At 42.7% G+C, this 16127-nt stretch overlaps 1 protein-coding gene across 6 annotated transcripts in view; it reads left to right on the top strand.

Annotated features, from left to right (window-relative positions):
• The window catches only part of LOC110956515 (voltage-dependent calcium channel gamma-4 subunit-like), a 59761-nt gene extending 44171 nt beyond the window's left edge, over window positions 1–15590 (top strand). For all 6 annotated transcript variants that reach the window (XM_022202061.2, XM_022202059.2, XM_022202063.2 and 3 more), the window contains exons 5-6: window positions 8136–8276; window positions 10347–15590. In XM_022202061.2, the coding sequence (XP_022057753.2) occupies window positions 8136–8276; window positions 10347–11224 (1019 nt within the window). In that variant the 3' untranslated portion in view covers window positions 11225–15590. The remainder of the gene's footprint in view (window positions 1–8135; window positions 8277–10346) is intronic.
• The last annotated feature ends 537 nt before the right edge of the window (window positions 15591–16127 follow it).

The following is a 16127-nucleotide window of genomic DNA, read 5'->3' as shown; positions in this document are numbered from 1 at the left end:
GATAGAGAAGGGCTCAGTGCGTCAAGAAAAGTCCCCCAGCAGCCTAGGCCTATAGCAGCATGACTAGGGGCAGAACGAAGGGACGTCCAAGAAGGAGTCAGCTGTACAATGAAGACACAAGCCGAACCTCTGTGGGTCACCCAGTCAGCCCCAACTATAAGATTTGTCAAAAAGGAACGCTTTAAGCCTGGTCTTAAAAATAGAGAGGGTGTCTGCCTCCCGAACCCAAACTGGGAGCAGGTTCCACAGGAGAGGCGCCTGATAACTGAAGGCTCTGCCTCCCATTCTACTTTTAGAAATTCTAGGAACAACAAGTAAGCCTGCAGTTTGAGAGCGAAGAGTTCTACTAGGATAATAAGGTACTATCAGATCTTTAAGATATGATGGAGATTGGTTATTAAGAGCTTTATATGTCAGAAGAAGGATTTTAAATTCTATTCTGGATTTAACAGGAAGCCAGTGAAGAGAAGCAAGTATAGGGGAAATATGATCTCTTTTGCTAACTCCTGTCAGTACTCTCGCAGCAGCGTTTTGGATCAACTGTAGATGTTTGAGAGAGCTATTTGGACAACCCGATAATAAGGAATTGCAATAGTCAAGCCTGGAAGTAACAAAAGCATGAACTAATTTTTCTGCATCACTCTGAGACAGAATGTTCCTGATTTTTACAATATTACGCAGGTGAAAAAAGGAAGTTCTACAGACTTGCTTTATGTGTGAGTTAAAGGACATGTCCTGGTCAAAAATAACTCCAAGATTCCTCACAGTAGTACTGGAGGCCAATGTGATGCCATCCAGAGTAACTATTTGCTTTGAAAGCGAGTTTCTAAGATGTTTGGGGCCAAATACAATGACTTCAGTTTTGTCTGAATTTAGCAGTAGGAAGTTAAAAGTCATCCAGGTTTTAATGTCCTTAAGACAATCTTGCAGTCTAGCTAACTGATCAGTTTCATCTGGCTTCATAGATAAATACAATTGTGTGTCATCTGCATAACAATGGAAGTTAATACAATGCTTCCTAATAATATTGCCTAAAGGAAGCATGTATAATGTGAAAAGTATCGGTCCTAAGACAGAACCCTGAGGAACTCCGTGATTAACTTTAGTCTGCTCAGAAGAGTTATTGTTGACATGCACAAACTGGAACCTATCTGATAAGTAGGATTTAAACCAATCCAGTGCTGTCCCTTTAATGCCAATTGAATATTCTAGACGCTGTAATAAAATTTTGTGGTCGATTGTGTCAAACGCTGCACTAAGATCTAACAAAACAAGTATAGAGACTAGTCCATTATCTGATGCTATGAGAAGGTCATTAGTAACTTTCACTAGAGCTGTTTCTGTGCTATGATGCACTCTGAAGCCTGACTGAAACATTTCAAACAAATTATTCCTTTGTAGGTGTTCACACAATTGATTTGCAACTGTTCTTTCCAGAATTTTAGAGAGAAATGGTAGGTTGGATATCGGTCTATAGTTAGCTAACACATCTGGATCTAAAGTGGGCTTTTTAAGCAAAGGTTTGATGACAGCAACCTTAAAAGCCTGTGGTACATAGCCTGTTACTAGAGAGAGATTAATCAGATCTAACATTGAAGAATTAATTAAAGGTAAAATCTCCTTGAAGAGTCTAGTTGGGATAGGATCTAAAAGACATGTTGATGGTTTGGATGTAGAAACTGTTGAAATTAGTTCAGAGAGACATATAGGAGTGAAGAATTCTAAAGATTCATCAGGTCTAACAGCCAATTCAAAAGCATCTGTGACATTTGTAGGAAGGGCCAGATTAATTTTATCTCTAATCATAACTATTTTCTGTGTAAAGAAGCTCATGAAGTCGTTACTGGTTAAAGCTAAAGGAATACAAGGTTCAACAGAGCTCTGACTCTTTGTCAGCCTGGCTACAGTGCTAAAGAGAAACCTAGGGTTGTTCTTGTTCTCATCTATTAAAGATGAATAATAAGTTGTCCTGGCATTATGAAGAGCTTTTTTATAGATTACTAGACTATTTTCCAAGCCACATACACTACCTCTGAATTAGTGGAATACCACTTTCTTTCCAGCTTTCGGGATGCCTGCTTTAAAGTCCGCAGCTGGGAATTATACCAAGGAGCAAGTCTTCTCTGAGATATAACTTTCTTTTTTACAGGTGCAACACTATCAAGAGTTGTACGCAGTGAGGCTGAAGCATTATTAACATAATAATCCACTTCTGTGGGGGTAAAATAATAATATTTGCCTTCTGATTTATCAGTAAATGTTGCTGAAGTAAACAGTGAGGGTATTATTTCCTTAAATTTAGATACTGAATTGTCAGACAAACACCTACTGTAATGATATTTGTTCTCAGCTGCTAAACAATCCTTTACTTTAAATTGAAATGTTATCATAAAATGGTCAGAAAGAAGAGGGTTCTGGGGAAATACTGTTAACTCTTCAATTTCTAAGCCATAAGTCAGGACAAGGTCAAGAGTGTGATTAAAACTATGAGTTGGTTTATTTACATGTTGAGAAAACCCAATTGAGTCTAATAATGAATTAAAAGCTGTTGTAAGGCTGTCGCTGTCTACGTCAACATGAATGTTAAAGTCACCCACAATAATAACTTTGTCTGAACTGAGCACTAATTCAGATAAAAAGTCTGAGAATTGAGATAAAAACTCAGAATAAGGAGCAGGAGGACGATATATAACAACAAATAAAACTGGTTTCTGAGCTTTCAAATTTGGATGAGAGAGACTAAGAATGAGATTTTCAAATGAGCTGTAATCAGGTTTAGGCCTCTGGTTCAATTTTAAACTAGAATGGTAGATTGCTGCTACTCCTCCTCCTCGGCCTGTGATTCGAGGAATATGACAGTTAATATGACTAGGGGGAGTTGATTCGTTTAGGCTAACAAATTCTTCCTGCTGCAACCAGGTTTCAGTCAAACAGAACAAATCAATCTGGTGATCAGTTATCAACTCATTTACTAGCAGAGATTTAGACAAGAGAGATCTAATATTTAACAGACCACATTTAATTTTCCTGTCTCTTTGCTCTGTTGAAATAGAGGTATTAATTTTTATTAAATTTTTGTGGTTACTATTTCTTTTGTATATTTTTGATTTGATTAATTTATTGAATTTTGGTGGTCGGGGGACAGACACAGTCTCAATAAAATTAACTGAATTAACTGAATTACTGGAGGGTGACAGCTGTGAGGAAACTGCAGAGAGGTGTGTAAGACTACAGCTCTGCATCCTGGTCTTAACTCTGGGTTGTCATGCTTTAGGAGTACTAATAAAATCAGCCATATTCCTAGAAATGAGAGCTGCACCAGCCAAAGTGGGATGGATGCCGTCTCTCCTAATCAGACCAGGTTTTCCCCAAAAAGAGCTCCAATTATCAATAAAGCCCACGTCGTTTGATGGACACCACATAGACAACCAGCGGCGAAACGACGACATGCGGCTAAACATGTCATCGCTGGTCAGATCAGGCAAGGGTCCAGAGAAAACTACGGAGTCCGACATGGTTTTGGCGAAAGTACACACCGATGCCACGCTAATTTTGGTGACCTCCGATTGGCGTAACCGGGTGTCGTTACCGCCGACGTGAATAACAATCTTACTATATTTACGATTATCTTTAGCCAGCAGTTTCAAATTTGCTTCTATGTCGCCCGCTCTGGCCCCTGGGAGGCATTTAACTATGGTCGCTGGTGTCGCTAGCTTCACGTTTCTGACTATGGAGCTGCCAATGATCAGAGTTGGTTTCTCAGCGGGTGTGTCGCTGAGCGGGGAAAAACGATTAGAAACATGAAGCGGTTTGTGGTGAGCCGGGACAGCAGGCTTGAGTTTAGGACTGTTTTTCCTACGAACTGTCACCCATCCACCCGGCTGTTCGGGCGCTGCTAAGGGACGGCTAACAGATGCTACACAAGCTAAGCTATTGCGGTCCGCACCGGCTAAGGGGGCCTGGCTAGCTGCTAGCGGGTTATTTTCCATGGTGCGGAGCCGCGATTCCAATTCGGAGAGCCTCGCCTCCAGAACTACAAAAAGGCTGCACTTATTACATATATCGTTATCACTAAAGGAGGCAGAGGAATAACTAAACATGTGGCACACTGAGCAGGAGAAAGAGAGAGAGGGAGAGGGAGAGGAAGAAGCAGAAGCCATGCTAACACCACAACACAGTGCTGGAACAGGAAATGACGCAATACGCTCACCGTAACGTCAGACGTCCAGGGAAGAGGGACGTCCTTCCAATACAAATGATGATACAAATGATCAGGCTCGTTATCAGGCTTCTGCTGAGCTTCATGATCGCTAATCATTTGAATCAGGTGTGTTGTCAGAAGGAAACATCGAGAACATAGAGGATAGTGGTCCTCCAGGAACTGAATTTGACACCCCTGCTTTACAGTAACTCCAATCCAAATTTTGACCAGGTGAGATCTTCTTGTCTCTGCCTTTCAAACTAAAATCACAGCACAATTTCAAAATAAAAGCCTATAACGGACCGGAAAACGCCGAAATACGCCTCCAGGACATGCACACATCCCGAGCCCCTCCCACGATTTCCGCGTGCGGGAATTGTCTAGTTATATTTTATTAATCACGTTTCCGCCGTTTTTCGATTCGCTTCTCCTCCTAGGGCTTTGAGAAAATCAAAGCAAATTATATATCAAAACGTGCGGCTTCATCGGGAATAGTGTGCTATGACTTTTCTAAGAAATTCGTCATTTTTTCGCAGAATTATTCGCAAAAAACTGCGAAAAAATTCCCATAGAAAATGAATGGGGAGTGAAAAAAATCGGCTCAAAAAATCCACTTTTTTCCAAACGCCACTGCTTCGCCATACGTTCACCTAGAAACTTCATTTAACCATCAAAACGCAGTGATTTTTCTTGTCTCCGCAGGAATGTAGTTTATGTCAGGCTGAGATTTACAGTTTTTGATCAGTGAGTCCTCAAAAAGTGAAAATTCTCAAAATCTGCTCTGGTTAGAGTGCGGCATGTCAGTTGGTAGAGTGGAGGAGAGGAGAAAAATCCGCCTGAAAATTTCACGATCGCATCGCTGTCACGACCAAACGATAAATGTTAGGGGAATGAAATTTGGTCAGATTGTCAACAATCTTCCTGGGATTCAAATAAATCCAAGTTTGAAGACATAGCTCTTTCTGAAGGGAAATGGCAGGCAGCAGTTTAGACCAAAGTCGCACCGTTCTCCCCATTAGAACCAATGTAAACTGAATCATCTGCCTCATGGAGGGACAGTGTTTTTTAAATCGCTGTAACTCGGTCATTTCTCACAATATTTGGAAAATAATTACATTTATGGAAAGCCACAGCCTTCCTCTCGCTCACGGTCATTTCGGTTTTCAGCTAGCATTCACGGTTAGCCCACAATTAGCACCTGAACGACACGTTGCGCGCTGCTGCTGAGAAGCACTTTTCTGCTGTCTGTGGCAGGCACCGTTGCTATGGGGGCCCATAGCAACCGCCCTTACACACGCGCAGGCATGCTCCCACGCACACACACAGACTCATTGGAATGCCACACCCACCTTCACACCCAATACCTCCACAGGAGCTGCATTTCAGCCTGAAAATCAGTTCAACCTCTCAGCTTCACACAGCCTTGAGAGCAGGGGTGTCAAACTCAGTTCCAACACACCTGATTCAAATGATCAGGCTCGTTATCAGGCTTCTGCTGAGCTTGATGATGAGGTGATCATTTGAATCAGGTGTGTTGGAAGAGGGAAACATCTAGAACATAGAGGATAGTGGACCTCCAGGAACTGAGTTTGACACACCTGCTTTAGAGTAACTCCAATCCAAATGTTGACCAGGTGAGATCGTCCTGTCTTTGCCTTTCAAAATAAAAGCACAGCACAATTTCAAAATAAAAGCATGCGACGGACTGGAAACGCCAGTTAAACCTCTCAGCTTCACACAGCCTTGAGAGCAGGGGTGTCAAACTCAGTTCCAACACACCTGATTCAAATGATCAGGCTCGTTATCAGGCTTCTGCTGAGCTTCATGATAGCTAATCATTTGAATCAGGTGTGTTGGAAGAGGGAAACATCTAGAACATAGAGGATAGTGGACCTCCGGGAACTGAGTTTGACACCCCTGCTTTACAGTAACTCCAATCCAAATTTTGACCAGGTCAGATCTTCCTGTCTTTGCCTTTCAAAATAAAGGGACAGCACAATTTCAAAATAAAAGCCTGCAACGAACTGGAAACGCCAGTTAAACTTCTCAGCTTCACACAGCCTTTACAGTAACTCCAATCCAAATGTTGACCAGGTGAGATCTTCTTGTCGCTGCCTTTCAAAATAAAAGCACAGCACAATTTCAAAATAAAAGCCTGTGACGGACTGAAAACTCCAGTTAAACCTCTCAGCTTCACACAGCCTTTACTCCAATCCAAAGTTTAACCAGGTCTGATCTTCCTGTCTCTGTCTTTCAAAATAAAAGCACAGCACAATTTCAAAATAAAAGCCTGAAACAGACCAAAAAATGCCAGTTAAACCTCTCAGCTTCACACAGCCTTTAGAGTAACTCCAATCCAAATTTTGACCAGGTGAGATCTTTAGGTCTCTGCCTTTCAAAATTACTTTACAGCACAATTTGCCAGTTAAACCTCTCAGCTTCACACAGCCTTTTGAGTAACTCCAATCCAAATTTTGACCAGTTCAGATCTTCTTGTCTCTGCCTTTCAAAATAAAAGCACAGCAAAATTTCAAAATAAAAGCCTGCGATGAACCGGAAAACGCCAGTTTAACCTCTCAACTTCACATAGCCTTGCGAGTAACTCCAATCCAAATGTTGACCAGGTGACATCTTCCTGTCTCTGCCTTTCAAAATAAAAGCACAGGACAATTTCAAAATAAAAGCCTGTGACGGACCAAAAAATAACCCTCTCCTGCCCAGCTCCGGACATGCACACATCCCGAGCCCCTCCCACGATTTCCGCGTGCGGGAATTGTCTAGTGTCTCTCTGTTATCGCTGGTGCTTATAGGCTTGAGGAGTCTGCAGAGGGACGCGCTGGAGAGGCTTTTTATATAATGCAACCTTTTGCAGCCAGATTGCAGAGATTGAGCAGCTGTGGACTGTTTACCGACATGTCGTTTTTTCATTTAATTATTAATTTAGTTTCGTTTTCTAATATTTAAAGCTTTTGTGAGACCTGATAGCATCCATTTCTGTACACCTCAGCTTGTAGTACATGCTGTCTGTTCCTAATTAAAAGTGGCGATGCGTTCAGCTGATGTCACTGAAGCAGGTTGAGTAATTTCCTCAGTTTTGACAAAGCTTCTCCAGAGCCTAAAAAGACATTATGTACCAAAGATTATGTAATAAATGTATAAATAGATGGCCAAGTTGTAGTTTCAGCTATAGCAAGTCTTGGTAACACCTTTTCCTTCCAGCAGAGTCACAACTCTGTTAACTTTGCACCTTCGAGTGCTGCCGAACCTTAAAAAAAAAAGCAATATCAGTTGCGCTATGAGTGCAAAAGTACAGGATTGAGTTTTCTATCAGATAAAGTTGGAAAACAGTGGCTGTAAAAGGATGATGTGCACCCCCTGTCAAAAGTTTTAGGACACTTTCTCATTCAAGTAAAGTAGAACCTGTCCTACAACCTTTGACAGGGGGTGTATCTACCAAATTTGGTACACATATGCAGCACATCAGGCTGAACAAAAAAGTCAGTGACAGCCACATTCCAAACCCAACAGGAAGTGAGCTATTTTGTGTTGAATGTCAGATTTTGCTCATTTTTCATTTTTTTCTAGAGTGAACTCCTCCTCGGGGGAAACTCCGATTCACCTCAAATTGGGCCAGTACATACAGGAGGCCTTAATGATCCAAAGTTATTAAAATCTTTTTCCAAAGTTAAAGGGCGTGTCCGTGGCGGCCTCTGGAATTTTGATCCTTCTCCATGAAATTTCAAATGCTGTGTAAATGCCCTGAACATGCTCCAATCTGCCTGAAACTTTACATGTATGATCAGAGTCCTGCCCTGATCACATCCATGTGATGAAATACACCCCCTGTCAGAAGTTGTAGGACAGGTTCTACTTTATTTGAATGAGACAGTGTCCTAAAACTTTTGACAGGGGGTGTATCTGCTGTCGTCTGCAGGTGTGGTGAGAGCCTCCAGCATCTTCCCCATCCTCAGTGCCATACTGCTTCTGCTGGGTGGAGTTTGTGTCGCCTCCAGCAGCTTCTACAAGAGCAAAAGGAACATTATACTCGGTGGAGGGATTCTCTTTGTGGCTGCAGGTGAGACCACAGCTTTGCTCTTTTACTATGAGACTTATGTTTGAATTCAGTTCGGTTGTATTCAAACAGCACTGGTGCTCAACATACGAGGGTACTTAAACAAGTTGTCGGCCTCACCAGAAGAGATTGGTCTTCTATTATTTCTTAACAGAGTCTCCTTGAGCTTCAGTATACTTTGGCCATCAGGATTCTCTACCCCTTCATGGGAGAAGGCCACATCTTGAGCCTCTAGATACTCCTTAGCAGCATGCATGACATTATCATCACCTTGGAAAATTGTGATCGTGCAAATGGGATTTCAGTTTGAGGAAAAAGAAGTAAGAGAATGCCACATTGGTAGCCTAGCCAGCTAGACCCGTGTTTCTGAAGGCACAAGGGTCTAGGCACGCTCGACAGGGAGGGAGGCGGGCTAAAAGGTTGTCTATCAAATCACTCTGCAGCAATTGAGTAGGTATACAACCAATCAGCACAACAAATAGGCTCCTAGAGCGCCGGAAATCAGAGGATGCGGTAGTTCGGTGAAGCCTTATTTATACAGTCAATGTGTGAAGCTCAAGTATATTACAGACATGTTAACAGAAAGATTATTCAGAGTCAGTGCTAATGGAGCTCAACAACTGTTGTCGTTTTTGTTGTCGACCCTGGCAGAGAATTAAATTCGTTGCCGTGTGTTGTCTAGCGCGGCTAGGCTAGTTGTTTCCGGTTGTTTCTGTCAGAATCGTCGCGCCTCTGTCGTCACTTAGTTACGCCCGCCTTCTGACTCTACACTTCATGGTGATTGGTCCGGCCAGTTTTAGGAGAATCCAGCCTCGAGCCTTATGGAGGGTAACTAGACCCACCCTGGCAGAGAATTAAATTCGTTGCCGTGGGTTGTCTAGCACGGCTAGGCTACTACATTGGAGAAGTAAAGTGCAATTAGCAACAGTTCAAAGCTCAAACTTCTGAGTTTTTTTGGACAGTCATATAAGGCTTTATAGTATACGGTTTTGCCCAAAAGTGGGAGTTTCACACATTGCTTTCAGGTGAAGCTGATCACTTCACATAGTAAGGTGAATATTTTATCATACAGAGAAGCCACAAAAATGTCCACATATTGAGCAGCTTTTTAGCCACAATCAGGGGGAAAAATTCTGCTTCAGTAGGAAAAAAACTGCGGCAGAATCAGGCTCAGGGAGAGCAGCCATCTGCCTCAACCAGTCAGGGTGAGAGTAAAGGGGAGCAAGAACAGGATAGCAGATAGAAATCAACTGCAGATAAGGACAAAACGCAAACTACAGGAGAAGACACAAAATTAGCATCATGCAATGGTGGCATATAAACATATAGAGAGAAGTCATCCACCAGCAGCTTTGTCCTACAGCTGCATAACTCAGGAATGGTGCAAGGTCAACTAAAAAAGCCCAACTACAAGCTTTACCAAAAATGAAAGTAGAGAGGATTCCTACCTCCTTAACCCAAAGTAGAATCTGGATTCTGGGAGCGACGTGCTTTGTTGACAATATGGTGCAGTAAGGTCTTTAAGATGCAGTCATTAGGGGGTTTCTATATGAGGTGAAGGATTTTAAATTCTATCCTGGATTCCACAGGGAGCCAATGAAATTAAGCTAATATGGAAGAAATATCATTTCTCTTGCAGGTTTCTGGCAGAGCTCTAGTTAGTGAGACGTCCTAATAAGAAGGAGCTACGATAGTCCAGACTTTAACAATCAAATACAAAGCTTCATTTTCATTTCAACAAAAATTCAAAATGCAATTCAGTTTATTATTTTAGCACTGGCCTGCTTTTCCAACTCTACCACATCACTTCAGTCTGTCTTACCATTATTATTATACTGCAAACTGGAATGAAATGTTGGTTTTTCAAGATTAGATGTTTTGCACCTATCAGTCAAATACAGCCGTAATAAGTTCTTATGTATGATATGCAGATTGATTTTTATATCGTGCCTGCCTCTGCTCTGTATAATTGAAAGGAAGCGCTCTTAGTATTCCTGCCTGCAAAACAGTTTAATGAAGCTGCAGGTTAATTTGTCTCAGAGGAGCACTTAGAAATCTTTTCTATTTCCTCAGGCCTCAGCAACATCATCGGAGTGATCGTGTACATCTCAGCAGCACTCAGCGACATCTCCCCCAAGAAGGACGAGGACAAGAAGTGGCACTACTCGTACGGCTGGTCCTTCTACTTTGGCGGCCTGTCCTTCATCCTGGCCGAGATGGTCGGCGTCCTCGCTGTCAACATCTACATCGAGAAGAACAAGGAGCTACGCTGCCGCTCTCGCACCGACCTCTTCAAGAGCACCACGCATGCCATGCTGCGCCTCCCCAGCTACCGCTTCAGACGGCGCTCTCGCTCTAGCTCGCGCTCCACCGACCCGACACGTTCCCAAGAGACCTCGCCTGTCGGAGCTTCCAAGACCTTCAGCCTGCCACCGTCTGCCCCGCCGTTCTCCGTGGCCACCCTGCCCAACCCGCACCACACCAGCAGCGGTGGAAGCGGAGGAGGCGGCGACATCTCCATGTACACCCTGTCGAGGGACTCCAAGCTAGGCAGCCTTGGAGGAGGCGCCCCACCGCTCTACGGCACGGTGGACCGCGCCACGCTCTACCAGCTCCACAACTACTTCCCAAAAGATTCCAGCGGCAGCGGCGGCGGAGGCAGTGGAGGAGGAGGAGGAGGAGGAGGAGGAGGAGGAGGAGGAGCGGTGATAAGCAGCGGTACGCTCCCATCTCACTCCAAATCCAACCTGGCAGCGGCGGCAGCTGTAGCCCAGAATGCGGCGCCACTGAATACCTCCACATCAGCCACTGCTCCGGCCCCGCCAGCCCCGATATCTACAGCCACCATGGAGAGGGACAGGGGCAACGTGGGAACCCTGGACCGTCTGACGGCCAAAAGGGACCGGGATAGCAACTCGGATACACTTAACAGGAAAACTACGCCAGTTTAAAACTAAACCTCAGAGAGGAGGGGGAAAGGGGAAAGAGAAAGCAAAAAAAACATAGTTTAGAAACTTAGAGAGGAAGAGTAGGGCTGAAAATGTGTGGGTGACATTTCAATGACAACATTTCTATCCTTGAGCCTGAGGTATCTAGCTGCCATAAATCCAACCAACATCGTAAACAGTCATAAAACACCTAACGCCATGTGCAAGTTCATAACAACTGCCTTAACTCCCTTGTTTAATTATACAGCAGTGGTGCAATCGAGGATTTTTTTTTTTTTTGACGTTCAATTTCTGAATTACTTTTTTACGTGTTAGACAAAGTCATCCTCTCCCAGTGCAGCAGTTTCATGCCTTACTGAGGAGACAATTACACTTTCCCCATCTTTACTTTGTCTTAGAAAAACAGAAAGATCTAATGTGGTGTTTTTTAGATCCAGGTGGAATATGTAGTTAACTGGAAATGTCTACACATCTAGGAATCTGTTTTCACCTTAATGTTGTAGGCATCTTTAGTCAGTGCTAGCCACCTAATCCTTGCTCTGTGGTCTTGTAAACTGTACAACACTTTGAGACATCACAAATAATAAAGCTAAAAAACGGCCAGATGGCTTAAGCCACAACTCTCTGTTCCTTTTACAACAGGAATGGAACAGAGTGCCTCAGACGGGAACATTCTGCCAAGTAACCAGCTGCTCAGTGACGGGTTGACTGCCAATTCAAGGTCAGCAGTAGCTACTTAACCTCTGGTCCCAGGAGAGTAACCTCAGACATATCTAGCCTATCGACACACACACACCGGAGGAGGCTCACACTGCGAGCCTATTTATTTTTCATTGTGTGTCAGAGGTAATTACCGTGACAGATGGGCATTCACCACAGTCCTACGGAAAGAAGCAGCGTTTAAACTTCACCCTCAGCGTCTCTGTTCCACCACTGCCGGTTGTCACAGTTTGGTTAAATACCGCAGCATGATGGCCATCTGAACAAGTAACTTCATCTGACATCTAGAGTCTTTGTTCAAACGTGTGAAACATTTGCTTGTTCTGCTTTGACAGAAACATTCAGTATTTTAATATGCTGCCAAGATTTAAGCATCGAGTCGACCTACCTATCCACGAGCCAGACAGAAACTTTATTATTGGAAAATCCTTTGTTTATATGGGGTGCAACTACAAGGTTCCAAGAGTGAGCCTAGCAAAAATCTTACCTAGTTTCATTTTGGAAGTCATCTCCTTTGAAGTAGTTGTGTTATAGAGCACTGCACTGCTCCGAGTGCTCCTGCAACACTTGGAGCGCTCTTAGAAAGTCCCATTCTGTAACTGTGTCAAGCACTAGCTGCAAAATGTGCTGGAGCAAGGACGTGTAATCAGACTGTGTCTATAACATTCAAAAACGACATCTGATTTAATTTTGGTCAATACCCCTGTTAGATTCGTGACTTTGTGCGGTGTTGCACCACTCCCAGTGCTCCTGCAGCGATTTAGAGCTCTGCAAACATGTCAAACACCAGTTGGGATTCACTGACTCAAAAAGGTGACCCTTCTACCTAAATTTCTTGAATTTTGTGGAAGGGGAAGAAGTTGCAAGTAACTACATATGGCAAGTGGAGCAGGTGGAGAGCAACAGTGTTGATGCAGCCAAGTCCAAGGCAGCTTGAGCGGGTGTCTTAATGCCATGATGGAGCACAGTCTGCCATCCAAGACAGTTCAGTCCGTCAAATGATCGCTCTCTTTTACCTTGGGATGCCACCGTAGAACACAAAGTACCTGGTGCACAACCATGTGAATATTGAAGAAAACATTCTGACCTGATGTACCTTCTTTGGTCTTGGAGACTGTGGTTCTTCCTTCTGTTTGGTGTCTGGGTCAGAGGTGCAGACTAAACTCTTACCACCTATGATGATCCTTGACGCGAAGGTTGAGTCATTATGGGCTTGCTTTTGGAGATCCTTGTAAAATCCAACATGGTGCACGGTGAAATTATAAATGCTCACCAGCAAGTACTCCCAAAAAACCTTAGAACTAAGGTGCCCATGTTATTTGAATGACGAGGCTTACTGTCTGTTGCATGATTGTGCTGGACTCCATTAGTGTGTATCAGGAATTTTCTGATTGCAGCAAACAGGAATGGTCTTAGATACAACTCCAACGTCGATGAAAAGCGCCTGTAAAGATGGACTCTTATGCACTGTGTGACATTTAATTGCCTAAAGCTGAATTCAGGGTTCATATGACTGCTTATGATGATGATTTGATACCGAAGGCTCCAGGGTAGCATCTGTTGAGTGTTCCCGCAAAGGGCTGCAAAAAAAACAAACAAACAAGCCAACAGGGTGGGGGTTCGATTCAGTTTACACTCAGGGGGTGGAATTTTAGTTAGAATCAAAAGCTGAAAATTCAAACCATGCTCCAATATGAGCAATCATTTTACTGAACTAAGTACATCACTTGCTCTTTAGGAATAACACAAAGCACATTCTTATTTAAGAAGTTATCAATTAACCTGCTAGAATTTCTAACCAACCAAACAGATTTTGAGTGAAGCACGTGTTTGAGGGCGTTTTTTGAAATGTCGCCAGAGATATTTGAAATGAGAGAAAACTATTGTGTGACGTATGTGCTGCCTAATATTTTGGACTGAAGCCCTCGAACGCGCTCTAAATCTGATTACTGGACTAATATATCAAACTCTGGATGCACTTCTGAATCGGCTGTGTTTGAAAATGAATTTTGACCCGACCCTGGGTGATGAGGGAAAGAGAAAAGAGCACAACCGCCAGCTTCTGCTCCTCTTCCCTCTGTCTCTCTATTAGCTATAACTATATACTATTTCTCAAACTAGAATAATAAATGTATTAAGTATATTATCGACCCGTTCACTTCAACAAAAGCACATAATGTCTGTAAATGGTAATCTTTGGGTTGTCTTTTCATTCTGAGTGATTGACTATCATCTCTAGGTTACATGAGATTGTAACTCCTGAGTATTAATATCATGTTGCTGGTGTTTCTATGATCGTAATGGTTATTGCAGGGTATTTATACGAGTCCTCTTTTTTTTCTTTTTTGTAACCTTTTTATATTCCTTTCGATGACTTTTTCTTTTCTCTTGCTTATGTACGGTACACTAAAGTCAGTGGTGTCACGTGGAAAGCATGTGCACAAAAGTGAGAGGGTGATAACGTGTAAATTCATTTTATATCATCCTTATTTTATCGGCGTCGTTTTGTACGGGGAGAGTTGACTGAGCGTGCATGCTCTATTTCAGCAACGCCCTCACACACAGGTTGGAAGCTGGAACCGGGAGCTGCCCAGTACAAACCTCAGCAACTGACTGGTTTATGAGCGGCTCCACTGGAACGGTTGGGGGTCATGTGCCTTGCTCAAGGGCAAAAAGAAAGTCAGTGTTTATCCTATGATTTCTTTCCTCTGTCTTGGTTGTTTTAGTCATTGTAAAGATACAAATGGGCAACTAATGTGTACTTTTGTGCTCTTTTTGGTGTCCTACTTTCTTTTTTACAAATATTTTTCTCATTTTTTTATGTTCTATATATCTATTCGGAATTGCTCTTTAATTTTGTACTTTCTATAGTCTAGTCTATATTTTTGTTCTTTTTTCTCTCCTTTTTTTGTTTCTCTTCCATCGTCATTTTGACTTCATTTCCTTGTAGGAAATGCATTGATCTTTTCCTTTCTGAACATTGCCAACGTAGCCTAATAATCAGTGTTTTTTAATGTTCTGACTAGTGTATAACTGTAGGCGATAGAATTTATATTAATCTATTTATTTTGGTGGTGGTATGTATAGATATTCTTAATGTTCTATTGTTTCAGAGTTCTTACACCTGTAACTTTGGGCTAAAAAAGGCTTCACGCCTGCCTGTGACACACGGTCAGTAGCCTAAGTGCTGGAAAAGTGAGCTAAATGTGGTCTGTGTTGGTGCCGTCAGTGGTTTTTTTTTTTACTCAGTAAACAAAGTGCGACAAGATGCATCTGCCTCATGCTTCAGAAAATGTGCGCAGCACTAAATGAACACTGGCACGTGTCCTAAACGTTTAGCTTTTGTGAGAACATGGTCAAAAGCAGACGTTCTGTTCTTTCGTTTTCAACTCATGTCCCAATGTGAAAGCCATTTAAAAGCCAGCGTGAGTCACCAGGTTCTTTTCCCAACACTTGGGTTACTGACACAAGTCAAACCTGAAACTCTTCAAACAGAAAACTCAGCAGACTGATACACATAAGGGACAATGAGGCAAAGGGGAAGCAATACAATACAATATACTGATCCTCACTGGAAAAGACAAAAAACTGAAGGTATATATACATATATAAATATATAGATATATTCAATAAAATTCTCTGAAAATTTGGTTGTGTTGCGTGTGTTCATATGACCTCTACTTAAACTGTGTTTTCTGGTCTGCCACATCGTTAATGTTTTGCTAAAGTTAAGGCAGTTCAGGCTACCTGAGGGATCTGAGGCCACAAGTGTTGCAGTCATACACTTTGTTGTCCAACCATCCACTCCCAAGGGCGGCATCGTACAGCGATTAAAACCACTGATGGGTAAAGTAAATGACATTTAAGGTCTCGTTTTAACGGCACCTCTCATTGGGAGGGGTATATAAGGTAGCAGGTGAAGGTCAGTTACTATAGTTGATGTATTGGCATATCAAAAGCAGGAAAAATGGGCAGCATAAGGAACTGAGAGACTTTGACAAACTATCATGGCTAGACGAACGGGTCAGAGCATCACCACAGGAGCAGATGTTGTAGGGGGTTCCTGGTATGCAGTTGTTGCCTAAAGTGCTTCAAGGAAGGACAACTAGTGAACTGGTAAACCAGAGTTTTCGTCTGGAACACCCAAGAATGTGAAGTCTGAGTGGCTGCAAACTAGTCAGAGTGT

The sequence above is a fragment of the Acanthochromis polyacanthus genome, chromosome 11 (assembly GCF_021347895.1).
Source record: "Acanthochromis polyacanthus isolate Apoly-LR-REF ecotype Palm Island chromosome 11, KAUST_Apoly_ChrSc, whole genome shotgun sequence".
NCBI lineage: Eukaryota > Metazoa > Chordata > Actinopteri > Pomacentridae > Acanthochromis > Acanthochromis polyacanthus.
This window is presented reverse-complemented; position numbering and strand designations above follow the sequence as displayed.